Below are 27,377 nucleotides of genomic sequence, written 5' to 3' on the forward strand. Positions count from 1 at the left end.
ATATATTAATTAATACAATAGTATGGAGTAAAGGGCAAAATCAGCTGTGCTGGTTTAACAGCCTAATAAAGGGAGTGAACTCTTATTAGACCCTGGAGACTAACAAACACCTTCATGAGAAAGTTCTCAAAAAGTATTGAAAATCTCTAAACACATCTAATGTTCAGACTGGTGTCTTCCTTTAATAGGAAAGTTTTTTTTTAATAGCTGACAGATAAGGCAGCAATTCTAAAGTTAATTTTAAACTCTAAAATGCATTTGATAGCCTATGAGTTTGATAACTTCAGATTTCTGGGAATAGTACAATGAAACAAAGTTGAGAGAGCCATCGATACACCAGAGTTGAATGTGGCAGGTAAAACTGACTTGGGTTTTGAAAGATATTAATGTCATACAGCTCTAAAATTAATTCAGCTGAACTTCAAGAATGGCAGACTGTATCTTCAGATGTAACAAAGCTGAGGTGGTACTCCCTGCAGGTACCTCCCTGCCAATGTACTGGCTTCATATTTCTTAAGTTTTTAAAAAGTAATCTACTGTTTGGTGTACAGCTTCCCCCAGTACAAACTGTTAAATGTTTTATGCCTCCAGTTTTATGCTTCTCTATTATTGTATTATACTGTAAACTTAATGTCATCTTTAAATTCAGTGGATTTAGATAATTTTAAAGCTAGTGTAATTGTGTTGCTTTGCACCACCCCAAAAGTGCTACTGTAATTCTGGAATTTTAGCTAGGAATTCTTTGCATATGCACTCTAAATATTTTGTCAAAGTTCTCTAACATATAGGTGAAGTCTTCATCTTAGGACAGTGAATTCTGTGGGTGGTGGTATTGCTCATAGGAGCAGTATTGTATATATATAATACAAGAAATTAAAGTATTTCTCTGGTGTCTGCAGTTAAATGCCTACCAGCTTCAAAGTGGCCTAGGAGCAATAATAACTAATCTCCCTCTGTAGAGAAATCTTAGATACCATTGTCAAATATGAACTGCAGTTTCTTTGGCAAGTGGTCAGAGTCCTTGATATTATTTGCTTAATTCTTAGCACTTATTACCACAAGAATGTGAATCTAATTTTTCTTCTCTTTCCTAAATAAAGAAGAACATGCAAGAATGTAGGATTGCAGATGCTAGGTTTTTTTTTTTTAATGGAAATGTGTATGAAGAAAATAAAGTAAGTGTGGTGAACTAATTCTCCCTAAAACTTACTGGTATTTGTTTATGCTATAGAAATAGGGTAAACAAGAAAAACAGAGGAAATATTAAAAATATTAAAAAATAATAAAATTATTTACATTGGTAAAGACCTTTAAGATCATTGGGTCCAGCTGTTTAAGTCAGCATTGCCAAGGTCACCACTAAAGCATTGCCAAAGGGTTACTTTCATGTCCCTGGGAATCCTGGCCAATCCTGACAACCCTCTCCATGAGGAAATGTTTCCTAATATCTTATCTAAACCTCCCCTGGTGCAACTTGAGACCATTTCCTCTTGTCCTATCACTTGTGATTCAGAGAAAAGCCCAACCCCCACCTCTCTTTCAGATGCTTTCAGGCAGTGGGAGAGAGGGAGAAGGTCTTCCATTATGACAAATGATCTGACAGAATTTGCATGGTACCACTGCATTACCAGTAGCTGAAATACTTATTTCAAACAAAAAAGACTTCTACTTAGTGAGTCAACATCAGATCAATCTTTCTGAATGAATTCACGTAAATGAAATGTTAAAGTTCAAAACCTGGTGTTTAAGGCTACCACTTAGAATTGTCTGCACATGTATTTGCATAGACCTCTGTGAACTCCAACTGCCTGAATTTCTGCAGCTTTTCAGTCTAGTGTTAAGGTACATGCTAAATGTCTATAATTAGCTCTACAGCCTGGCTTTCATCTTCTCTCCCCTTCAACATTTCCAGTAACCTTCACTTTACATGACTTCTTCGCATGCATAGATGCAGACCTAGACTGAATGTTTATCACCAGACTCATAAGAAAATATATGTATATCACCTCAGCTAAAACTGATCTTCCACTTTCTTTTCAAACTCCTAATAATCCTAACAAAGAGAAGGAAAAAACAAAGTAATAGCAGTAAATCTTAGCAGAGCATTTATGGCCTCAGTTAATACAGCTGGCCTTTCATTCAGGATTGCTCTCGACACAGGCACTTCTACCAGTGGGCAACTCCCTTGCCAGAAAATTATTACATGAGCATTCAGGTTTGAGGCTGTGTTTCAGTGGTGCACAGACACTAACAGGGAGAAGCTCCACGGTGAAATACACGACGCCCACAGAAGTTGCAGGATCCAGCTGCACTTTAGTAATCATCCCATCAGCTTCAGAAGGTAGTGTTGGCAGCCTCTAAGCCAAATGGAGCAAAAAAGTACCCTCGTTGTTTTAGAACTTATATGAGGGCTATTTACGTTGGATTTGCTAAGCAGAAAAAAGATAAATTCAAATCAAACTGAATTGTTGTCCTTCTAATAAATATTCCTCTGTATACAATATCTTCATCTGGAAAAAACAATATTACATGCTTTTGGTTTAATAAATTTATGTAAGTGTTAACTTAATTAACATGCTTTTTATTCACAGTCAATTTATGAATAGCTCTGGAAGGTAAAACAAGATTACTGAATCTTAATTAAAAACAAAAATCCAAATGAACTGCAGAACCATAATCAATACAAATTACATTATTTAAATTAAGCAAATTTAATTAAAGGCATTCACATTAAATTTAGCCTCTTTGAATTCAAAGCTTTTCCAAGTCAAACTGTTTTGTAACAATTTTATAAACAGCACTGCAGTCAGTAAAATTTCATATTATTCTAAATTAGCCATTATGTGCTAGACACATCAATTTTATTAAACAAAGTACTGATTAGGTTACATTCTGGAGTTTAGCAACAAAGTCAGCATGAGAAAAATCCACTTCACTCTCTACTCTTATTCTATACAATGTTAATACACTATTACTGTCCATTTGATTGTGCAGACCCATGTTCACAGGCAACTGAGCTGTTCTATTCAACTTATCAACTCTGTCCACTTGCAAGACAAGTACTTGATGAGTACATGGCAGATACCTGGCTCACAGAAAAATTGAATCTGCCTACAAAAACAGTAGTAGCATTTCTCATACAACTTGCAGAGTCAAAAAAATGCAGGAGATTCCCTGCAAGAGACTACAAGGACCCACTTTTCCTCTCCGGATTTCGACCAAGACAGTTGGATTTTAAAGGCACAATCATTCCAAACTCGCATTAAGAAAAAAGTCCAGTATCTGGTTATTATACTGAAGTCCAGTTTAAAAAAAAATCAACAAAACATATCTGATTTTACATACAGTAATTTCACAAATACAAGCCGCACCAATTTGACTAAGATTTTGCTCCTAAACCGGAAATGCGGCTAATAATCAGGAGCGGCTAATACAACCTCAGAAGTGCCTGCCAGAGTGCTGAGCCGAGCAGCTGCAAAGTCGGCATTTTGCGATTGTTACAAATCGCTACTCTGTTGCACCGCGGGTGGAGCCTGGCTCCCTGCAGGCAGCACGGGGGGCGGGGAGAGAGGCAGGAGAGCTCTCTTTCCTCCTCTGCCACAGCCCAGGGGAGAGACGGGGGGGGCCCGGCGCCGCCATTGCCGCGGCCCGGGGAGGAGAGGGGGGACCCGGGCCGCCCCTGCTGCGGCCCGGGGAGGAGAGGGGGGACCCGGACCGCCCCTACCGCGGCCCGGGGAGGTGGGGGGGAAGCCCGCGCTGCCATTGCTGCGGCCCAGGGAGGATGGGGGAAGTGCGCGCCGCCATTGCTGCGGCCCAGGGAGAGGGGGGGAAGCGCGCGCCGCCATTGCTGCGGCCCGGGGAGGGGGATGAAGCGCGCGCCGCCATTGCTGCGGCTCGGGGAGCCGACAAGAGCCCCGCGCAAGCCATTGCTGTGGCCCGGGGAGCCGACGGGAGCCCCGCGCAGCCATTGCCGCGACTCGGGGAGCCGACGGGGTGCTTTGTCCCCGCCCGCCACCGCCGCGGCAGGAGCGGGGAAACTCCGTCCCTGCCCGCCGCCACGGGCGCGGGAAAGCTCCGTCCCCCCCCGCTGCTGCTGCCGTAGGAGCAGGGGAAGCTCCGTCCCTGCCTGCCACCGCGGGGCAGCGCCGACCCGGGGTGACTGAGCCCAGGGGCAGCGGCGGCCGGCCCCGAGCTGCAGCACCGTGCTGGGCCACCTGGCCCCGTCAGCGGCCCCTAGCGGGCCGAGCCTGCACAGCCTTAGCTCAGCCAGTAAACCCCGCCCTCCCGCGGTTCTGTTACTAATTGCTCGTGGGTCCTCGCTGCGAACGACAAAGCGGCTTATATTCGGGTGCGGCTTATCTATGGACAAAAACCGAAATGTTTGCCAACACCCAGTGATGCGGCTTATACTCAGTGCGGCTTGTATTCGTGAATTTAGTGTAAATTTAACTATTTCACTTTTAATACCCTACTTATTCTTGTTCAGGGCATTAAACAACACTTGACACCACTCCATGAGGGAAATTAAATTCATGTCTACTGACAACTATTTAACAGAAAAAGCACTGAAATAGCAAGCACAGAAATTCTATGTGCACCTCCCTCAGTCCTTTGGATGTCTCGTTTTTCTCAAGACCACACTTTCAGTGTCTCAGGAACCCATGTCTGTTTTCTTCACTGCTTCTTCTCTCTGTCTGTTTCATAGGTCCTGCATCTTTTCCACACACGGTCTTCCTCTGTTTTGGGGTAGAGGATTGTCTGAAATTGAGTTGAAGATAATTGCTACTATACAGATCTAGTCTTATGATGTAGCTTAATATAGGTCTCATCGTTATTCACAGCTACTCTATCTTAAGTGAATGGTCTATTCCCTATCTTAAAATTTGAAATTTAGCCAGACCCACAATTTAACTGCATTTGAATAAAAATCTAAAAATTAAATCTTGTTTAATTTGTTCACAACATTACTTGACCAAGTCAGCTTTCAGTTAAACCAGTGTAACACTGGGGTCAACTTAAGCCACATCAAGCAAAATGAAAATGATCATACTCTTACTTCCTGCAAATTCTAGCACAAAATATCATTAATACCGTTATTATCTTTTTGCAGCTATATTCCATCTAGGGCAATCCCATTTCAACACTAATATTGTTTAAATTTTTGTTATTTTTGACTATTTGTCATCCTGATGTCACATCTGATAAAAGTGTTACCGAACACTTATTTTTTAAAATACTCTGTATTCTTTTCTAAAACCTGACCTTTCTCACAATGCTCTTAGTATTTCTTTAAGAGTTTTTTTTAGAAAAAAGATTTTGGTAATTCCACCACTTCCAAGTTGCTTTATAATCACAGATACAACAGACACATGATATGCAGACTTTAAGTCAGGCATCTGTGTTTGTTATACTGTCCTGCTTGGGGGTTTTCTACTTATGGTAAGATGTTGCCTCCGTGAAGTAAACATGAGTCTTTTTCTTTACCCATCATGAAACTTGTGTAAAATACAGTGAACCTGACAATCACAACTTATTCTTTTGTCCAATGTGACTGACTGAAAACACTCTTCCTTTACTTTATTCACAGCAAGGTCTAGACATTATTTATTTGTCCTCTTCTTATCACCCCTTTGAAACTATATTACACCTTAAAGGGAATTGGACATGAAGAATAGATAAAAGACTCACTTCCAAGGTAGAATTCTCTACAGTTTCTAAGTTCATGGACTTTCTTCAGCAAAACGTCAACACAACATGAAGTCACCTCTACTTGTATATCTCAGCCACACAAAAAAGAAATGTAACTATGAATAATTTTTGAAGATTTTGCCAGAATGTGTTTTATGTAGACTCACTCAAACCCCACTACTCACTCAAACAGCTATCCAATAAGGCTCACAGGACATCAGCATCACCCAGCATACTGTTTCATATCACAGCGTAATTTTCAATTACAGCATTAAAACTAATTTAAACTGTCTAAGTTGAAATATTTCATTCATACATGCAAAGAACATAGAAACCAACAAGTAACCTGACTTACAATAAAAAGTGCTGGAATTATTTTAACTTCAGAAACATCTGCCAAAGTATAAACTTACAAAATATTAACTTTCAAAGTCATTCAACAAACATACTAAATGCCACCTTTCTGGATTATTTTAGTGAAATCTTGTACAATCTTAGACTATAAGACAGATTCTTATATCCTAAATAACAATTTACTGGCTGATACTCTAATCCCAGTATATCAAAGACCTGTAATTACCTACATAAAAAGGGGAGAAGAACTTAGAGAAGGGGATTTTGAGGGGATTGTAACTTTCCCCTTTAAGAGTAAATTTTTACTGTCTTCCCTAATCCACTGGAAACAAAAATGTATAAAGGTTATATTTCTTCTCTACATGTATCTTAGGTTTATCCCACAGCACTCATAGTAACGCATCAAAATACCCAGACCTCTGTGCCTTTCTTACATATTGTGATTGTTCTCAACAAACCTTGAAAAGCCACTGAAACACTACATTTACTGAACTATATAAATGTATTCTGCATGAATCACTGAAGTAACTTCATTGGGATTTGAACAAAACCCACTAACAAACAATGAAAGATACATTTGAGATCCAAATGATATCAAAGACAACTGAAACTGCATGGAGGAACATAACATAGGGTTTCTAGTGTCTTGAACCCTCTGATGGTTCAAGTGCAGAGTTAAAATTATTCCAAATTAAATAAACTAATAAAGTAACTAGCACTAGTAGCAGTATGTGGAGGCTTTGCTTTATACGAAGAAAGGTTGGAAGCTGACAGTTTTAAGAGAACTTTAACATTGAAGTCACCTTTTGGCCTATCACAAAAGGTCACCACTCAGTGCCAAAATGATAAATTAAAAAGGCTAGAGAACTGACTTCCTCTCAGAGTACCAGAATGCAGTTAATATTAAGGATGAGTCTTACATTTGCCAAGGGAGATAAATAAATGGAATACAATGACAGCTGACTCAGTTCAATTGTCCAGGCATGCACTGACATCTGAATCACATTCTGGTACATATGATACGTATGGTATGGTACAACACTGACTGAGCTCTAAATATTACACTGGACTCCTGGAGATTTGTACTCTTCTGCCTAGACAAAGGAAGGAAGGAAAAATAGCTGACATGGTGTCTGACATCTGTTTCAGCTGCTGATTCAAGACCAAAGAGTCTATTTTGCGAACCTCATATCTATGAAAAAAAATTCTTAGTTAAATTCTACTTTCTTTAAAAACCTGTAATGAAAATAATCTCTATTCACAGGGTATGACATTAATATATAGACAGAAATATTTACATAGTGGCAAAACTTTTTCCTCAGCAAATTGAGGATAAATATTATCTGTATTCTCAGAGAAAGTAAGGAGTGGCAAACTGTATTGATTTACTCAAAATTTTCAATAAATTATACTCTGAAAAGGCAACTTTAGTCCAAATTACTGACTTTTTCTTTTAAAAGATCACCTTGTTAAGTGAAAGCTGCTATGAAACAAAAACTTCTAAACATCCACCAAGTATGCCAACTTGGTACATTTTTTACTTTGATAAATGGAACCTCTTGGATAACACTTAGGGGGGAAAAAAGGAAGATTAGATTCCATCATTTCCACTCACTCACAGTTGTCAGAATGTAATCCAACATTTAAAATGTTCCTTTACAGAATTTTCCTCTCCTTACTTAATCAAAACTACATGCAGGAAAGAAGTGGTAGTATTGTTGGTTCAGTTTTTATTTAATAAACAATGCAGCAGCTTGCATGAGAGCCCTGTGCTAGAAATATACATGTATAATGCTCTTTACACATACTCTACGTCACATAGAAAAAGGTTGTGCTGTAGTGTTGGAAAAGATAGATTAGAATATACTATAACTTCAGAACCACAGAATACGCTACTCACAGACAACATCAGTATTAGCACATAACGTAGCTCAGACTGTGGGAACACCACCACGTGACATTTAGTATGATTTTATAACCAGATGCTGTACCAAAAAGGGAAGGTTCAAAAAAAGACTAGAATATTATTCTACTAGAACAAGTTAAAAGTACTGTGATTATTACTATTCTTTTCTACTTCTAAAATCTAATTCTTAATTCAAAGTGTCACAGTACTAGAAATCTAGAACTGTGCAACTTGCTGCAACTTGCAACTTACTGGTAATCTCCCATTCAAGCAATAAATTTTAGAGTGGGAAATTTTAATAGCTGCTATTCTATGGAAATTATGAGTTTGTGATGTAAGAACTAAACAGAGGCAATAAATGATGGCAGTAAGATTAAAAAAAAATAAAAAAAAGATAAGTAAGAGATCAATGTAAAAGAAATAAAAAATAAAAGAGAAAATTCCATGACAACTGAAAAGCTGAGAGTGGTAGTGAGATTATGAAGTGAAATGTCAAGATGCAGAATGCACAAGATTTGCTCTGAAGTAGTGTACTAACAATTCAGACCAGAAATGGAAAGCATGTCTGGATCCAGAAACCTTGTAAAATTTCATTAGCAGACAAGTCAGTGATATAAGGTGGCTAATTATGATCTAGCATGTAAAAACATTGATTTGTACAGCATGAATAATGTTGGTATTGTTGCAGACTGGTAACAAATGCATGAGCATGCAGGTTTTAAAAAAAAGTTTTGAAAATCAAATAAAGTAAGTTGGTAGGTGAATAACTCATGAGCATATGCACATAGCTGTTTCTGACAGTCAGTACTAAAACACTGCAGTTGGAATAACCTAGACCTTCAAATTTCACTCATGCACATTTGAAAATAAAAATTGTACAATTCAGGTGGTTTTTTTATTTTTGAACAGACATTATATTGTACAAAAGCAACCTAAATATAATCCTCATTGAAAAAAAATATTACCTCAATAAATTTTGAGAGGTGGAAGTATTTTTGTGCAGTATCATCTCTCCTATGATAAAATCAGTTACATCATAAATATTGTGTCTCAATATATATTTCAAAATAAATATACTGTTTCAATAACATAAGCTGGACATGGCTATCTTCAAGACAATGAGTCTTGTTCCCAGATAAATCAAGATATTAAATAACTTTTCTTCCCTTTGAAACAGTCATAACTGCTTGAGGCTGCTGCAGCACAAAACCAAAATATCTTCACATAGGTCTTGAAACAGTCAAGCTGAAAATCTAAGCCAAAGTTTCATTTAACAGCCTGTCAGTTTTTTGATGTGAAGCTAATGAATGCAGTGGCAAACAAATCCATCAAACCTAACATCAAAACAACTGCACTTCATCCCACCAAAGGAAAAAATACAACCTGCAGGCCAGCACTTTGATCTAACCTATCCAGGAAAACACGTTGCTTAGCAGCTACCACTGAAGAATATGTGAGTAATTACTGACTTAATTTTATGAAATTTACTTAAGTACCCCTTTACTTAAGTACCCCTAGTTTCAAGCAGAAAAGGTTGGTAGACTTCTCAGGTTCTATATATCAGTTAAACAACAAAAAGATTTTCAGCTCCAGCATCTGAAAACAAATCACGTCTTAAAAGGAGCTGCAGTACAAAAGAATCATTACAATGACTAGTAAAATCACCTAGTGTGACACTACCCCTGAGAGCAGGCAGTAAAATTTACATACATTTATACTGAGTGAAAGTCACCAAGTGGTCCCACAAAACAGACACAGTAAGCAACAGCAGCAGCATTCAGAAATGCCAGTACTTTCTCTGAAACCTTCTGGGAGCATGGACAAGGCATGTCTGAGAGCTGTGAGACACCCTGACAAGAATTGGAAAAGCATCAGACAGGGGTCCTTTTTTCAGCTGGGATAGAATAAAGTTTCTTTCTAGTAGCCAGTGAAGTGCTGTGTTTTGGATTCAGTATAAGAATAATGTTGATAACACACTGATGTGTTTTGGTTTTTGCTCAGTAGCTTACTCTAAACATCAAGGACTTTCCAGTTTTACATGCTCTGACAGCAAGGGGATTCACAAAAAGCCAGGATGAGCATAGCTGGGACATTTGATCTGAACTGGACAAAGGGATGTTCCACACCATAGAATGTCATGCCCCGTGTATAAACTGATGGGAATTGGCCAGGAGGGGCCAGTATGGCTGTGGGAGGAGTCTGGCATCAGTCAACAGCTTTCTCTTAGGTTTTATTCCTTTCTCTCTTCTTATCTCACATTTATGTCTTACCATAATAGTTTAGTTCAACTAATAAACTGTTCTCATCTCAGTCCATGGGATTTACCTTTTTATTTTCTAATTCTCCTCTGCACCCTCTGCATTGTGCATCACTTATTTCCTCTCTTTTTATTATAATTATTGTTGTTTACTTTTATTACTGTATTTTACTTTATTTTCAGTTATTAAACTGTTCATATTTCAACATGCAGGTTTTACTTTGACTCTCCTCCCCATTCTGTTGGGTCGGGGAGGAAGAGGAGTTAATGAGTGTCTGCATACTGTTTCATCTCCAGTGGGGCTTAAAACCATGACAGTTTTGCACAAACTCTAGAAAGCAAGCTGGAGGATACATCCCTTTCTCTCAGGGTTCAACTGTTACTTGCAGTTAGGGAACACACAGTGAAACCAAGACCTCAAGTTTAGCATTTTTAAAGACAGAAAATCATTGTTGGAATTTGCATTCATAGTCTTTTCTTAATCAAAGTGATCCAAGTGTCAAAAATATCTCTTATTTATTTACGTGATTTCGGAGAATCTATGCCACCATCTCATTTCATGCTGGAAAGCAGTACCATCACATAGCCTAAATATTTACTACAATTTTAACAAAAATCTTTGTTGGAATTTTTTCCCACAAAATCAAAGGGTATTGATTGTATTTTAAGATTTTTTTCTTTTTCTAAGACAGAAATCCAGATGTAAGCAATTAGAAACCACTTGGAAAAAAAATAAAAATGTTCCTGTAGGAAGACAAATAATCAGTCATCAGTATATAATATTCTCTAAGGAGAATACAGCAATGAACTGACCTAGATATTGCCAAGTTTTGCTGACATGGGTAATTTCTGCAGTACAATACAGAGAAACGACAGGATCCAAAGCATTATTTTCTATTAAAATTCTTGCACGTTACACATAAAGATAGAAAACACAAGTCAGCTGCAGTATCAGTAGTCCGAAGAATGACAATTGGAAATACAAGGTTGTGTGGGTTTTGATTTTTTGCTTTTTCTTTTCAATGAAATTACTAGATTTGAAAATACAACTTACTAAAATATCAGTATATTTGGAGACACCAACTTTTTCACCTTTTTAATTAACACCTCCAGTAAGTTTTATAATGCTGTGCTAAAACTAATCATATGTATACTCATGGTTTTCCAGAGAAACACTGTAACCAAGAAACAGACTACAGTTATAAAAAATCAAACTATATTTTATTTTTTTTTTAATTATGTAATCTTATCTTAAGTATTTTCAGACAACAATTCAGTTTGATTTGAATTTATCTTTTTTCTGCTTAGCAAATCCAACGTAAATAGCCCTCATATAAGTTCTAAAACAACGAGGGTACTTTTTTGCTCCATTTGGCTTAGAGGCTGCCAACACTACCTTCTGAAGCCGATGGGATGATTACTAAAGTGCAGCTGGATCCTGCAACTTCTGTGGGCGTCGTGTATTTCACCGTGGAGCTTCTCCCTGTTAGTGTCTGTGCACCACTGAAACACAGCCTCAAACCTGAATGCTCATGTAATAATTTTCTGGCAAGGGAGTTGCCCACTGGTAGAAGTGCCTGTGTCGAGAGCAATCCTGAATGAAAGGCCAGCTGTATTAACTGAGGCCATAAATGCTCTGCTAAGATTTACTGCTATTACTTTGTTTTTTCCTTCTCTTTGTTAGGATTATTAGGAGTTTGAAAAGAAAGTGGAAGATCAGTTTTAGCTGAGGTGATATACATATATTTTCTTATGAGTCTGGTGATAAACATTCAGTCTAGGTCTGCATCTATGCATGCGAAGAAGTCATGTAAAGTGAAGGTTACTGGAAATGTTGAAGGGGAGAGAAGATGAAAGCCAGGCTGTAGAGCTAATTATAGACATTTAGCATGTACCTTAACACTAGACTGAAAAGCTGCAGAAATTCAGGCAGTTGGAGTTCACAGAGGTCTATGCAAATACATGTGCAGACAATTCTAAGTGGTAGCCTTAAACACCAGGTTTTGAACTTTAACATTTCATTTACGTGAATTCATTCAGAAAGATTGATCTGATGTTGACTCACTAAGTAGAAGTCTTTTTTGTTTGAAATAAGTATTTCAGCTACTGGTAATGCAGTGGTACCATGCAAATTCTGTCAGATCATTTGTCATAATGGAAGACCTTCTCCCTCTCTCCCACTGCCTGAAAGCATCTGAAAGAGAGGTGGGGGTTGGGCTTTTCTCTGAATCACAAGTGATAGGACAAGAGGAAATGGTCTCAAGTTGCACCAGGGGAGGTTTAGATAAGATATTAGGAAACATTTCCTCATGGAGAGGGTTGTCAGGATTGGCCAGGATTTCCAGGGACATGGGCAATGCTGAGTTAATGGTTTGATTTGGTTATTTTAAAAGCTTTTTCAAAGTAAATGATTCTATATCAGGGAAACATCTTAAGAAGCATTGGGGTAATTACAATGTTGTGTTGTGTCTGGGATTAAAATTGTATGGGATTTTGACAAACTAGGCAGAAAGCTCCAGCAGTTTGTGTCCTGAGGTGCTTTCTGGGCTCTCATTTGGTCATTGTGTCTCCTAAGAGTTCATTTGCGATTGGATTATTGTTACATTTTGTTGTTCTTCATGATAAAATTATAGCAGTAAGCTAGTCCGGAAGATTTTCCATGAGTTCTTTCTGCAGTTATGACTATTCCTGCCTGTATTCATGGGTTGCAGAAATAGTTGACACTAAAATAATCTTGCTTTCCAAATTGTTTCTTCTGTGCCTTTGTATGTAGGCACAGTTTTGTGTGTTTGCTTAGCCTGTGGTTATGCTTGCCTTTCAAGTTTATGTGTGATTAAGCATTTTCAAAGTAATTAAAAATGATGTTGTGTTAAAGCATTTTGAAGCAGCATAGTTGCTTATTTACCATGTTTATTCATCTCTTACTTCCCTAAGATAATGCACTGTGGGTCCCCCTGTTGTCAATGTAAACTGCTAATTGTACTTATTTGTTATTCTTGAGTGTCCTGCTAAGCATGATGATACAGCAAGAAGTGAAATACAAAAATCTGTGTTTAAAATTTTATATAGATGCACTCTTTGCAAGTTGCAGGTATTAATGAGTATTTTTATTAAACAATAATGAATTTAGAACTTTCGTGCAAATGATCAGCAAACATTTGTCTTAGAAAGACATTAATAATGAAAATCCTTGCTTTGCTTATTGTTTTGCCCGTATGTAACTTACAAGTGAGTTAGCTGGTTACTTAAAACAATGTTTAAGCTATTTAGCATTGCTGTCTCTGTTCTGTTTTGTCACCAGTGGTAAACAATTGAAAATACATGCATATATGCCAAAAAACCACAGAAGATTATTCAAATGATCAGGTTGAACTCTGCTGATATTGTGACTCTTAAGAAACATAATACAAAAAGTTTACCAGTAATGTAGGACTTTTGAAAGCAAATTAGAATTGATACAGTTTTCTCAAAACTGGTCATTAATGAGAATGGTCAATTAACTGTTCTCTGCAAAGTCTGAAAGACTGGTAATTTGCAGAAGAAAGAGTGCAAAGCCAGGTGACACACAGCGGTTTCGTTTTTTGAGGACTTCCCTAGAGTACAATATTTACGTAATTTCTTGGAATTTTAAATCTAGTGAAGTGAGGAAAAAAAAAGCGAAGACCTTTTTCTTTTTTTCTCCTATATTTTTCCATCTTTCTCTTCTTAAAAATAAACGATGTGCTTGTTACAGTAGTTCTCAGGATTTTGTTCCTTTTAGAAATATGTTTTTATTGGTACATTAATATGGTTTACTGTAGGCAGAAACTGAATACAAGTTATTTGCTGGACATTAATGCATTATTTAAAATTACAACTAGTGAAAATAAGAATTGTTTTAGTGGTATTACTGGACTTATTCTTAGAAAGAACATGCCTTTATAAAAGGATATTTTAGCAGTTCAGACGGTCCTGGAGTAAGAAATACTCTTCATAGTTTTTCATGGACTGCATATGGTTTGGTGAACACCAGAGGATGTTGCAGGAATTGAAATTTTAGAGCTTTAGGTTTTATTTGGAATGATCAATGAATAAGCGTGACTTTCTCAGTTGTGTTGGTCATAATGAACAAGAGCTCTCAGTAGATGTCAAAGAAAACTAGACTGTGTTTATAAGCAATTACATGTAAGTGAAGAAATTGAAATTATATGCTAAAGGGACTTAATTTGCCTTTATTTGTATTTAGAATTTATTGAAGAATTTTTATTCTTCACCTTACTCAGGCATGTTGAGTTAATCTACAAGGTCTCAGTACAAAGGAAGGTTACTGAGATTAAAGCAGGGTTTGAAATTTAGGATGTGTTCAGGTGGAAGACTTTTTCTGCTACCTTTCTTACCAAAGGTTGAACCATATGATCTTCTTAGGTCCCTTCCCTATAAGACCAGACTTGAAATTGTACCTTATAGCAGATTTATAGAAACAACATACAATATAAACAAAAGACTAATTAATTACATTGCATAATTATATAATAATTACATTGTATAAATATATATATCATTTGGATTTTATGATATTTAATAATATGGATGTGAATGTACATATAGTACATTTATAGCAAATTTGCTTTGTAGGATAGATATTTAAGGTTTTGTCTTTTTCAAAAAAAACTAAATAGTGGTCAGGAGTATAGTAATAAAATTTAAAAGATGTTCTCTTTGCCAATTTATTTTGATAATTGACTTTCATTTACACCTTTGATGTATCTTTTTTGACAGCTGAGTATTTTTGTCTAGTCACATCACTTATATATGTTAGTTGATTAACTATCTACTACTTAAGGAAGTCAAAGAAATACTACTATTGCCTTGGTACTATTCTTTTTTCCTTTTCAAATAGTTCTTGCAGTCCTCTGGTGTGTTTGAGCATTATAAATAAAATGGATGTGGAGGCAAGACAAGAGTTACAGAAAATCACAACTTTAAGTGTTCTGTTTTGTGCTGTCTTAAACGTTCTGAATGTTGGTGAAAGAAGCTTTTGAAACAGGAATAATGAAGAAAACTTGGTGTTAAGATGAATAAAATTCCCTTTTACTTAAAATACATTGTAGGTACTATTTCTTTTTATTTGTCCATTTTACCTCAGTCCTGAGCCCTTCTATGGCTTAAACAAAACTAAAAGGATATTATTAAAGTATCCTGTTGAAAAAATGCAGTATTGTTGTTTATATGCTGAGAGAACATACTGCCTTGTTTCCAGGGTGATATTATGCTGTGTGTGCTGCTAATCATACCTCAAGCATAGTAAGGAATCAGAAGCCTTTGTAGATACATGCTAAAATACATGAAATGAGATGGAATTACTTAGTGTAATCTAATTGACACATTGTAAAAGTGCAGGTAACATAAAGAATTTGTGTTTTAACAGGACCAGGAGGTGTAACCCTGGAATAGAGTTTACACTATCATGTGATCTACCTGAGCCTTTCAGAGTACGTCTAACTGCATCTGCCCTGCTGTTTATTTGAACTGTTGGTACTGAAGATATTAGTCATGACAAGGGCAGAGTTAAAGTAAGCAACACTTCTCACGAGGTGCTGTATTAGCTGGCTCACAGTTCTCTCTGGCTCCCGCAGGTGTTAATGACATTATTAGCATTACCAGTAAACTGTGCTGTTCACAAAAAAAACCCCAATTTTCTAAAGCAGCAAGAATTTCTTTGAACTAATGATTAAAATATTTATAAATGTAAATCTGTTTAACCAAGATAATATCGGTAGGCTATATAAGAGCATACTAGTTGATCTGTAGTTTAAGTAACTATATTTTATCATCAAACAGTCTGTATAGACTGAAAATAAGTTCTTTACTGGCTGCTTCTGTAATGTCCCTTTTAAAAATAAGCCTTTTAAAGTCAGTGTGGAGAAGATTGGTTTTCTTATTGATAATTAAATATGATTTCTTATTAATTTAAAGGAAAAAATTGTGAACAACTATTTTCATATAGTAATTAATTTAAAGTGATAGCATGTCTTACAGTAACATGCAATTAGCAATGTTTGTTTTTCAACTCTTGGAAGAAACCTCTAACATTTATATCTTTTCTTGTCTTCAGATGTCTTTTATATTGGGGTTTTTTTTTGACAATTCTTCGTAAAACAAAAATTTGCCATGTCTTGTAATGATATAATAACAAAACAAGTATTTGAGTTTCAGTAACAGATGTTACTCATATTCATATTGGAGCGCAAGCTCTGGTTTTATATCCAGTTTTAGCAGTTCATCAGCAGAGGGCAATATAACTTCATACATTTCCTTGAAAGGATTTAATTTGTTGATCTTTTTATTTCTAATTTTAACTAAGGGACCACCTACATGTAAATACTGAGAAAATATGTGAACTCGTGATGAAAAAGCAATGAGCTGTAGTATTAGTATTTCTTATGTACTTTCAGAAACCTATATAAACTTCCTGGTAGTTGCACTCTGTGGGATGTATCCCCTGAGTTCATAAGCAGGCAGAAAATGTCCTGACTTTTTGGAGCTAGGAAAATGTATTTTTACTTTTCTCCAGATTAGCCAATACGCCCTCAGCAATTAGCTCATGCGCCATTTCACTGGTTTGTTGTTAGTTTGTCTTCTTTTTGTTTGTGGACTTTAGTTGTTCTGGGACATATGTATTTTTTCTTTTAGGACAGTCTCATGCAAAGCTTGGGATGGATGCTTTTTGCATCTATTTCAGTTTTGTTGTAGGATTAAATCCCTTATGAAGAATTTGTAATACTTGATAGACTGTCAGTGCATATATTGTAAATTAGGTGTAGTGAGAAGCTATGCTGTAATAATTAAGAAAAACTAGACTTGAGCCTGCATTTCAACTCATTCATTCCACACGTTAGAAGAAGAGTCTTGTTTTATGGCTGGGGTGGCAAAATGAGCCTTTGCACTCCTTAGGAATCATGTGTACCATAACCTTTTAGTGTACATCATGTTAATGCAAGTATATTATGATAGTTCTTTGATTTTTATGTTGCCATTTAAATTTCCATTTAGTACTTCTTTCAGGACATGACAGGAATCCCAAAATGGATGTTCATGTGTGGCAATTTTTTTTTTTTTGAAAATCTGCTTTCCTATTTCTAATGCTCTTGAGGCATATTCAGAAAGACTTCAGACATATGGTTTCTTGTTTTTCATCTTCTCCTTTGGGCATCAAACATTCAATGAGTCTACTTTACTGTCAGAGCATAAATACAATTCCCACTAACAGCCTGGGACAGGCAACATTTACCAGCGTTAAAACACGAGGCTAGGATTAAAATATTTTGTATTCTAGCTCCAGCTCTGCCCTTGGCTTGCTGAATGACCTTATGCAGTAGCATCCCTCTCTTTACTTTTGTTTGAAATGCATTGGATAATGCTGGCCTTCCTCTATTACTAAAATTGTTTTGGAGATTAATTTGCCTCTCTTTAATCTGTACTACTTAAATTGCAAATAACAATCGAACTCCTATAGGTACTGGATGTAGATAAAAATGGCAAAACAGATAGTAAAGAATATATGTATTTGGTATAATACATCTTTTGCATTCAGTTTTTTTGCACAGGTATTTGTGCTTGTGTTCCAGTTCCAAATCTGCCCCTAATGATAGGATTTGATTAAATCATTCAGTCTTTTACATTATCACACTGATGCAAAATGGGAATAAATTCAAGTCAGCTTCAGCAGATATTGAAGTCTTAGGCTGGGATACATAAATGCAAGTAATGATTATTATGGATTAAAAATTTTATTTAGAAAAAACCTGCAGGATTTTAATGCACAAATACAGTGCTGATTATATGGTTATATCTTGCAACATACACTAATGGTTAATTAAATAAAGCATTGTTAGATGGTTGAAAAGAACACACTGTCTCTGCAAATGTAACTGGCAACATGTAAGTTAGATACATAGTTTAAAAATCATTGTTTTGAAACATCTTAGACTTTTTCTTTATGCTACGAAGGTTAATTTTTAAAAAAATCATTAGTTGCCGGGAAGGTAAAGACAGTTTTACAGAAATCTCCATTTGGTGATTTTGTTATTCATTCTAATAGGGTTAAGTGGAAAAGAAGAAGAAGCTAGCACTGGATGACTGGATGACTTTCAGAGCTAAATTATTGTCAATCTCATTGATATATCCAGGCATATGTATGTGAAAATTTCCTGTGTCTTGGTAGAGAATAATGTCTGGAAATAAAATAAATAGATAAATTATCATACTACCGTAGCTGTAGACACTTGTCATTGTGCCATGCTCCAAGACAAATGGCAAATTAAAAAAAATTGATATTTAAAACATCCTTTTTATTAAAATGTTAATAACCAAATGTGTATGACACTGTTTTAGAATTAGTTTATATGTAATATTGAACAAATTAAAAAAGAGCTTTATTTTGAGGACTGTAGAAATTTTATTAAGCACATTTCCATTAAAACATAAAGTACTCTACTTATTTAACATGGTGGTTGGTGGCTAATGAATTTAATGTAGATGTTCATCACTAATAATGTATTAGGTAAACTTTCAAAAGATATTGCCTTAGTTACCCCTGTCTAAGCAGCAACCATTTTATAGTATTGTAAATATGATTTGTGAAGGAATTTGATAAACTACTCATGAACAAATGTATCTGTAGCACTCTGATTGTCTATTAGAACCGACTTTTAAACTGAAGATGTGATAAGCTTGTCAGAAATACAGTAATTTGACGACTATAAGGCGCACCCTTTTGACTAAAATTTTCCCCCGAAACCAGAAGTGTGCGTTATAGTCCGGTGCGCCTTATATGATGTACAAAGTTGCGGCATTTGCCACCCTGGAAGTGTGAGCTGTGAGCCGTGGGAGGAGCCGACAGTGCCACGGCAGCCAGGTGGAGGGGGTCCCAGGGGCCCGCGGCACCACCCCTACTGGGTGGAGGCGGAACCGGGGGCCAATGGCTGCCGGGTTGAGGTGAGGCCTCAGCCAGCAACCGCACGGGGGGAGCTGGGGGCGGAGCCTTGCTGCAAAAAAAAGTGCGCCTTATAGTCCGGTGCACCTTATATGATCTACAAAGTTGCGAATTTTGCCAACTCCTGGGGGGTGCGCCTTATAGTCCGGTGCGCCTTATGGTCATGAAATTACTATATATTTTGATCTGGTTATTGCATAAGAGTTTATTTTAGGTAGTTGTACCTAAACTTGTCATGTATAAATTATTGAAAGGTTGGTTTGTTTTTTTTTTAACTTCATGTCTTTAACTTAATGTAGCTATTTGTATAATCAAACTTGTATTAATGCAATTCTAATGCAAGAGAAAGGAAAACACACCTGCAAGTTTTTTTGTGGTGGCCTTTTTTTTTTTTGTTGTAATTTCTGGTACTTCGGCTATAACTGGAGGTATATATTAAGTATCACTTCCCCTGTTCTGTGTGTTCATGGAATGGCATAGATTATTATGATAAAATCATTCATGCCCAACATGTGGAATATTTGTGCTTAGAACTATTGAGTAGCAAATAAAATAACAGGATTCTGCTAGTTTTCTTTTTTTCTTTTTTTTTTGTGTGTCTCCTCTTGTCTACTTTGTTTGCTCTCCCATACTCTATTTTTTGTTGACTTTCTTGAGAACAGTATTTTTTCAGATTTTTTCCTTTCAGAAGTAATGGGGACATTTTAAATTAACTTGTTCTGCATTAGTTGTCTGATCTCAAAACTGCTGAATCAATTTTTATTGTCTTGATTGTGTAACTCAAAAGGCTGTGTATCTGTCCATCGGGAATATGCTTTATTTAGGTGACAACACTTGTGCCACCTGCCTCTTATAAAGTGGTTTACAATTTGAACCTAGCACTTGATCAGCTATGCTTTTGGACACTGAAATAAGAAGACAAAAATTCACTTTCCCTTCACCTGTTCCAGTGCAGAATGTACATTTTGAGATACATCTTTTCCCAGAAATGCCAAGGTGCTTGAATACCTCCTTTTGGTTACTATCCTAAATGATACATCCCCACTTCCCTTGAAACAAACCAGGGTAGGAAGTAATCTTAAAGAAAATTAACATTAAGTTCTAACATGATTGACAGTCTTGATTCATCTTGTACCAGGTTTGCATTTCTCTGCACATACTCATTTGCACATCAGTGCTCCTTTTGTACTTACTGAATGAATGTGCAAGCTGAGACACACTACATGTATAACTTATTTGTAGATTTTGGCATCGTAATGATTCTATAAGTAATTTTCTAGAAATCATTTAAATAATTTCTTAAAGGAAGGTGAAACACAAATTGAATTCCGTATATTTTGCTGAGGAGAAAGGGAAGAAGCCTGTACAAAACAGGGTGAGGGAAGTACCTTTCTCTATTTTCTGCATAGAGAAGAGGTGCTTGGACCTGAAGTATGTGTTCTCCTACTGCACCTTGGTCTTGGGGATCCTCTGCCAAAAAGCTACATTTTCTACATGGTGTGCTTTTGGATACCTGTTATATTCTACTGTCCTTAATGCTGGTTTCAGGTCTGATATGTACAGAGTAATTTAGTACATGGATTTTTGACATGTACTTGAATAAAGTGAAAGGCTGACCTGTAGCTATGTATCTGTATTGTGCAGATTTCCAGAAAGGGGCATTATGGTGAATAATGAGAGGAATACAGCAGTCATTACCAGTTTGATGCCAGTCAGCAGCATGTAGCTGCTGTGATACGAATAAGGATGTTTAATCCAGTATGCCTCCTAAAAATTAAATTAAATCTTACGCCTCACATAAGGGAAAGAATGAAATCCTGTGCAAAGTCCATTTTCATTGAGTTGGAACATGGTATTCCCTAAGTCAGGAAGAGAAAATAGATTTTTTTTTTTTTTGTAGTGTGATTACACATTTGTTTTTGCACCAGGGTTTCTACTTTCTGTGCAGTATCACTGCCACACCAGTTTTCAGATTGGACTTCGATTTTTTTTTAAATGACCTTTATATGTGGACTTTATTCTTAAAATGCAGTTGCTTAATGTGTTTCAAATTACTTTCTCTGTTATCAGAAGTACAGATGATGGGAATTGCAGGACAAAAATTAACATGAATTTATGATTTCTTCATGTTTCTAATTGTAGGGCTGCTAAAAAAAGTGTTACATTTGAACTTTTATTTTGATGTAATTTTAACTGGTTTTTGGCTATAATTTGGTATTATTTTGGATTTAAGCTTAAAAAGGGATAGATATTGTATCATGTTTGTCATATTTTCTCATTTTAATGATGTCCATGTTTTGTGACAGCTGATAATTCATTTCCAAATCAAATTCTCTTCTCTGCCTGAATCTATTAGAGCATGTTAAGAAAATGCTATTTGGTCTGTGTTCTCTGAGGCTATAGTCAGATGTCTCTTTTTTTTCCTTCAGTTTTGCTGTCTTAATGGGAGTAATCTCAGCACTGCTGGATTCCTTGGCATTTTTTAATATAATCATTGTTCTTATAGAAGCAGATACTTGGCAGAAAATAGACAGTCTTTTATTTTGCTATGATAATACATAGGAGAGATGACGCCAACTAGTAAATTTGTTTGAAACAAACAAAGGAAGTGTTGAAAGAAAAATCTGAACAGTTTCATATTCATTGAAACCAGACTTTAAGTCTTGATAACTTGTTCAATGTTATTTAAAAATATTTATTCTTGTGGTAAGGGAATTCAAATGTTGCAAAAAGAATCACTGCAGTGATCTTTTGCCCATTGCTGTCTTTAAGATAAATGTAAAGGAGATATGCTAGTATCCTGTATTTATTTTTTTTTGATTAGGAACTTTATTATGTATCAGCCAAGATTAACTTCAAATTTATATTTACAGACCTTTGAGTGTGTACTTTATTAAAAATGAAGCAGTGAATAATGGTTGAAAGTGTTCACTAAGTAGAAACTACTTAAAACTACTTATTTTAATCATTTTATTGCTTTCTTGCTGAAGGTAAGATATATAAAAAAAAAAATGAAGATACTCTGTTGAGAAGGGAAAATTTTCCACATACACCACATTTCAAGGAATGGTTTTAAACTTCTTTCCAACAATACAAATCAAAATGTTCATCACTTTCCAGAAACTGTTTAGGGAATATGGTTATTCCTTAAGAGCATGTCCCAAGCTGCAGGCAAATGATGTTGCTGATCTGCTATTTAACTTTGAATTTCATGTACTTGGTGCTGTGTGCCACCATACAGTCTTTACTTTTTAATTCTTGGTGTTTAAGTAAAACTTAGATGGGTAGTCTGCAATACAGGGAAATCCTGTTAGAGTTCAGTCAGTTCTGTGTGATTTGTGTTCTGTTTTGGAGTTTCCTAGACTAATTGTGGTTAGATATTTTACTGAACAATGATTTTGAGACAGAGCACCTTTTTTGTAATTTTATATTATGTATGAAACCTTGCTGCCAAATCTCAGTCATCTTCCACAGACTCTGTGAACCCTTGTTTAATTCTTTGCAATGTACATTAGAATTGGCTTGTATACATGTAATTTTTAGCCATTCTTGTGTTATAAATAAAGTTCTTGATGGAGGCTTTTAACTGCTTAAGTTATGGAAACTGCTCTTTCAATTAAAAAATACCCATTCTCGAAACATATAAAATATATTTTTTTCAGTAAAAGCTCTCAAGAGGGGTTCAGGGGAGAAGTAGGTTGTTCAAAAAACTTTGCCTCTAAGCTGATTGAGTTCACTTTCTCTGTTTGGTAAGACAGCTGATGCCCATGGCATAGCTCATACCAAGTGCATTCATAAACTTCTGATGCCTATATAAGGAGAGCAGAAATACGAATAAAAGCATTATTCAGCATTTCTTAGTCATAGTCCTATACCTAGTTAATTAAAGTGTACTTTTAATTGTGTCCTTTGGGCACCTCTACCAGCATTTATTAACACTGACACCTTGGTTTACATGACCTGTCTGATTTCAGGATGTCATTGTCGTCTTTGCTTTGAAGTTCAAGTAGGTCTTAGAATGGTTATAGGATATTAGAAATAAGATTTCTTTCATTGTTGTTTTATGGGAGGTGTGCCTGTGACAGCTTCCTTGTGGGTTTTGCAGAGGATGTCTGAGCTTTTAAGTATGAGCTGCTGTTTTAAACAAAGTGTCCTTATCTGGGTCTGTAGCCTGGTGAGACCAGCATGAAGAAAGGGGCTCATAGCTTGTTCCTTGGTGGTGAGTGACCTTACCCAGGAATAGGTCACAGAGTAATACTTGGCACAGAATGTCCACGTGTTTATCTCTCTGGCTGTAGGATATGTAGCTTTCAAGCAGGTTGAGAATTGTGTGAATACACACTGTGTCTTCTAAAGTGCTCATGCAGTTTGAGATCTTGTGTGTAAAAGTTTTCTATGACTGAGAGGTTGTACACAGCAAGAGGATGATACTCAGATGGGTGAATGATACTGTACCCAGAGCCCTGTTTGCTGCATGAAATTCCCTGGGGCATTACATGCTTTTTCCTCTTTGCAACATAGCTTTAGCAGCAGGAGAAAAAATAAAAGAACAAAAAAAGAGAAAAACTACAAAGCAAGAGATAGAAAAGGTAGGGGAATAGAAATAATAAAAAAATGTGGGAAACAATGAATACAGAGAAAATAATGAGGGAAAGTGATCTGGGAAGAATTCTTTCTTTAAAGGGTTGTAATTGTGGGAAGGGAGGTGGGGATTTTTAAAAATTCTGTATCTTTCTGTTACAGAAGTGTTTATGTGCATGGGTAGCTTCAGTTTTAATAAATGCTTAATAAAATTTGCATGCTCTGTTTAAATAGCAGTGTTAGTGGCTTTGGCTGGAAATCTGCATAGTTTCCTCTATCTGTTTTGCTTTGTGCACAGCATAGACTATGAGCTTGTTGAAGTTCATTACATTACTGTGTTTGAAAGTCGTGTTCTTTTGTTTTCTCCATGACTGTTCCTTGATCATAGAGAAGCACATTTTGTCTCTGTGAATAATTGAAAGCATTTTTACCTTATTCTGGCTTTACTTGCTCTGCTCATGCTGTGAAGAGGTGAGAGAGACCTTTTCACAAATCAATATTTGCCATCAAGCAATAAAATATGAGTTCTATTTGCAATTTGTAAAATCAGCTATTATCACAGCTGCTGAAGCTTAGTATGTATTTTAGATTAAAATAATTTTTGAACTGCTTTGTTTGTGTTTCTTGAAAATAAAAATAAATTTCTTACAATTCAATAGAGAACCATTTAAAACTGGGAAGATTTCTTTAGTGTAAGTTAAAACAGTTAGAACAATACTGCCCTTTTGTCAATAGCATTTAATAAATTAACCCTAAGTAACAGAAGCAACTATTAAGTGTAATAACGAAGAAGAAAAATCATATCTGCTTTTGTAGGGATGAGTATTTTAATCCTGAGTTCACATTTGTACTGAGTAGCTTTGTTTAGTCCAAGTTTACTAACATAAAAAGTTTTTGTGGAAAACATTATTTACTCAATCCTGAAACAACCAGTAAAACTTTTGCCTGCATGTTCTTGTTTGAATTTGCACAGAGGAATTGTAAAAGCTGCCATTTCCACAGAGAGAACTCTGCATTGGTAGCAAAAAGGGGACATGTTTGGTGATTTGTTGATAGAAATTTCTAGAATGAGATAATTTTTGAAGAAGACTCACAAAGATGAGCATGTTGACAAGCTCTAGTGGTGCTGCTGGTAATGAAAATGCTATTTTGAGGAATTATGTTACAGCATCCAAGAAAGGAGATGTTTACTACAAAGGAACCAAAATGAAAAGTAATGCTGAAGAGATAGGAGAAGTGGAAAGTAGATGTCTTTTCTAAGGTACATTTCTTAGCCATCACTGAGATGTAATATGCTTCTGTTTTACATGTAACAGAACTAACTTGCTCAATAGACACAATCAGTGAGAGGTTCTAAAAAATAAAATAATAATAGAATGTAAAGGATGTCTTTAGTGAAGGTGTTGTTTGTTTGTTTGTTTTTCTGAAAAGGATGAGTTAAACTATCAGATAAAAAATAAATTTATTAAATGTGAATAAAAATATTAGTGGAAAAGGGAAATTAAGGATACAAACATATTTGACCAAGAGGATTAAAGGCAGTTTAATTTGAGTTCATTTGAAATAGTACCTTTTTTGAATTAATTTTTGTTTCATTTAATTGCTGTGATAATTGTGAAGATTCTATGTGAAGTGATTGACTAAGACTTCAGAAGACACTTAGTATTAAAAGAATTTTCATAGTTCACTTTGAGTACTGTTTTATTGGCATTCAGATGTTTGACTTCATAAGTTCTAGGAAAGATGTGGGCAGTCCATTTTACTTTTCTTTGAAAGCAAAAGTGCTGTGGATCTTTCAGCTTCATTTGAGCAACTTTCAGGTATGAAAAAACAGCACTATCCTACCATTTACATATTCACTCTTATTTTTTTTTATTTGTTTGAGAAGTACATGTGATCAGAAAAAGCAGGCTCCTAGGCAGAATATGTTTTCTCTTTAACAGTGTAAAATGTGTTGCATAAAGGAAAAGAACAATTAAGCTCAGTGATCTTTTAATGTTTATAAATATTTACCATATTTTTCTTTCTATTGCAATAAATTGCTAATAGTATTAAGTGTCAGAGGTAAAGATTGATTTTTATGTAAATAAATTGTATAAAAATATAACAGGAGTAAATTCACTACGCATTTTAAAAGAAGTTTTATTGTTATCATTGGAGTGCTAAAGAGAAAGGATCTTGAGGGCATGTAGAATGAGAAAAGTCATCCTACCTGATATTGTTAGAAATTTCTTGGTGGTATTTTTAACATTATCAGTGTGTCTTTCTTAAGTGCCTTAGGGAAACCAGTGTTTACTTTTCATAAAGCTCTGATATGATAATCCACAGTCATTTTTCGACTGTCTAGTGGATTCGCTGTGCAAAGAAAATGCAATCTCTTGTATTATGGGAGAAGATATTTGTTGATGAGATGGCGAGGTCTTCTTTTTGCCAATGACAGCAGAGAGCTTTTGTGAATTAGACTTTTATATACTTCTAGAAACTCCAGAACACACCTGCCTGCATATCTAGGTGTATAAGTACTTTAATCTTATTATGCATTAGATTTAAGTCACTTTGTTCCGGTATGTTAACACATTCCAATTGCTAAAAATACTTACACATGAGGAGAAAAATATATTTGGAAACAAAGATATTAAATCTCTCTTTTAAGAAGACACTGAAATATATATTAATTAGAGGAGCTTTTCTAGTGCCATGCTTGTGACATAAGCACATGAATTAATATACTGCATTCTCTACAGAGACAGTATAATCTCTAGGGTGCAGTTTAGACTATTTAGGTACAAACTTTTTCAATTTGGTTACATAAATGAGATAAGTAAGGCCTGTAGGGATAGCTCTGAAGGCTATTTTAAAAAACAGGGGCAGGGCTTTTCATAATGTGTGGACCACACATTTGGCATAGTAAAATATCTTACACTTGTTCTGTGTAATCTTCCAGCAAAAAAAAATTCGTCACATGTTCTTCTTCAACTTGTGGGTTATTAGCATGCAGCAGTTGTTTTGTTTTAAATCATTTTCTGGTTTTCCCTTGTTGCTTTTGTGTATTGTTTGTGGGCATAAATTCTTCCTGTGCATGTCTGAGCTGTTCCACTTCTGAGAGCTAGTGATCTTACAGCCTTGGAGAATTTCTAGGAATACATTTATCAACTTCGCTATGTTTCTCCGCATTTTGGTTTTCCATTCACATGCTTTATCCAGGTACGCTAAGAAGCTCTCAGAAAGTCTCAAAATTATTTTGCTACAGCTGTAAAACCTTCTTGTGGAAATCTGGAGTGATGTGAAGGTCAAACTATCTGGTTGGCAATAAGAAGGATAGAGTGGCTCTAGTGGGGCCCTGATATCCAGCCAAAGTCAAACCACCAGAACTATATATTTCTGTTTGAGCAATCATAATTAGAAATGTAAAAAGAAATCTATTTCTTTTACAGTACAGTAAAATTAAGATGCCTTGAACTCATTCAACAGGGAGAAACACTGCTTGGTGTGAATTCAAGAGGTCATTTTCAGTCAGTTGTTGCTACATCTGTAATCATCTTAGTACAGATGCTTTTTCAAAACGTTGTACGTACAAATGGTTAAATTCTTTAAAAATCTTTGCTAAGATATTTCAC

At 35.8% G+C, this 27,377-nt stretch overlaps 1 protein-coding gene across 4 annotated transcripts in view; it reads left to right on the plus strand.

Annotated features, from left to right (window-relative positions):
* Nucleotides 1-27,377, plus strand: part of KDM4C (lysine demethylase 4C) — a 256,853-nt gene that overhangs the window by 59,348 nt on the left and 170,128 nt on the right. Inside the window, exon 9 of one of the 4 annotated variants that reach the window (XM_033085584.1) lies at nt 15,613-15,667. The exons of the other annotated variants lie outside the window; for them this stretch is intronic. Within the exon in view, the coding sequence (XP_032941475.1) occupies nt 15,613-15,627 (15 nt within the window). The 3' untranslated portion in view covers nt 15,628-15,667. Of the gene's footprint in view, nt 1-15,612; nt 15,668-27,377 lie in introns of those variants that run through there. 4 annotated transcript variants of the gene reach the window in all.

Source organism: Catharus ustulatus, chromosome Z, assembly GCF_009819885.2.
Source record: "Catharus ustulatus isolate bCatUst1 chromosome Z, bCatUst1.pri.v2, whole genome shotgun sequence".
In the NCBI taxonomy this organism is placed as follows: domain Eukaryota; kingdom Metazoa; phylum Chordata; class Aves; order Passeriformes; family Turdidae; genus Catharus; species Catharus ustulatus.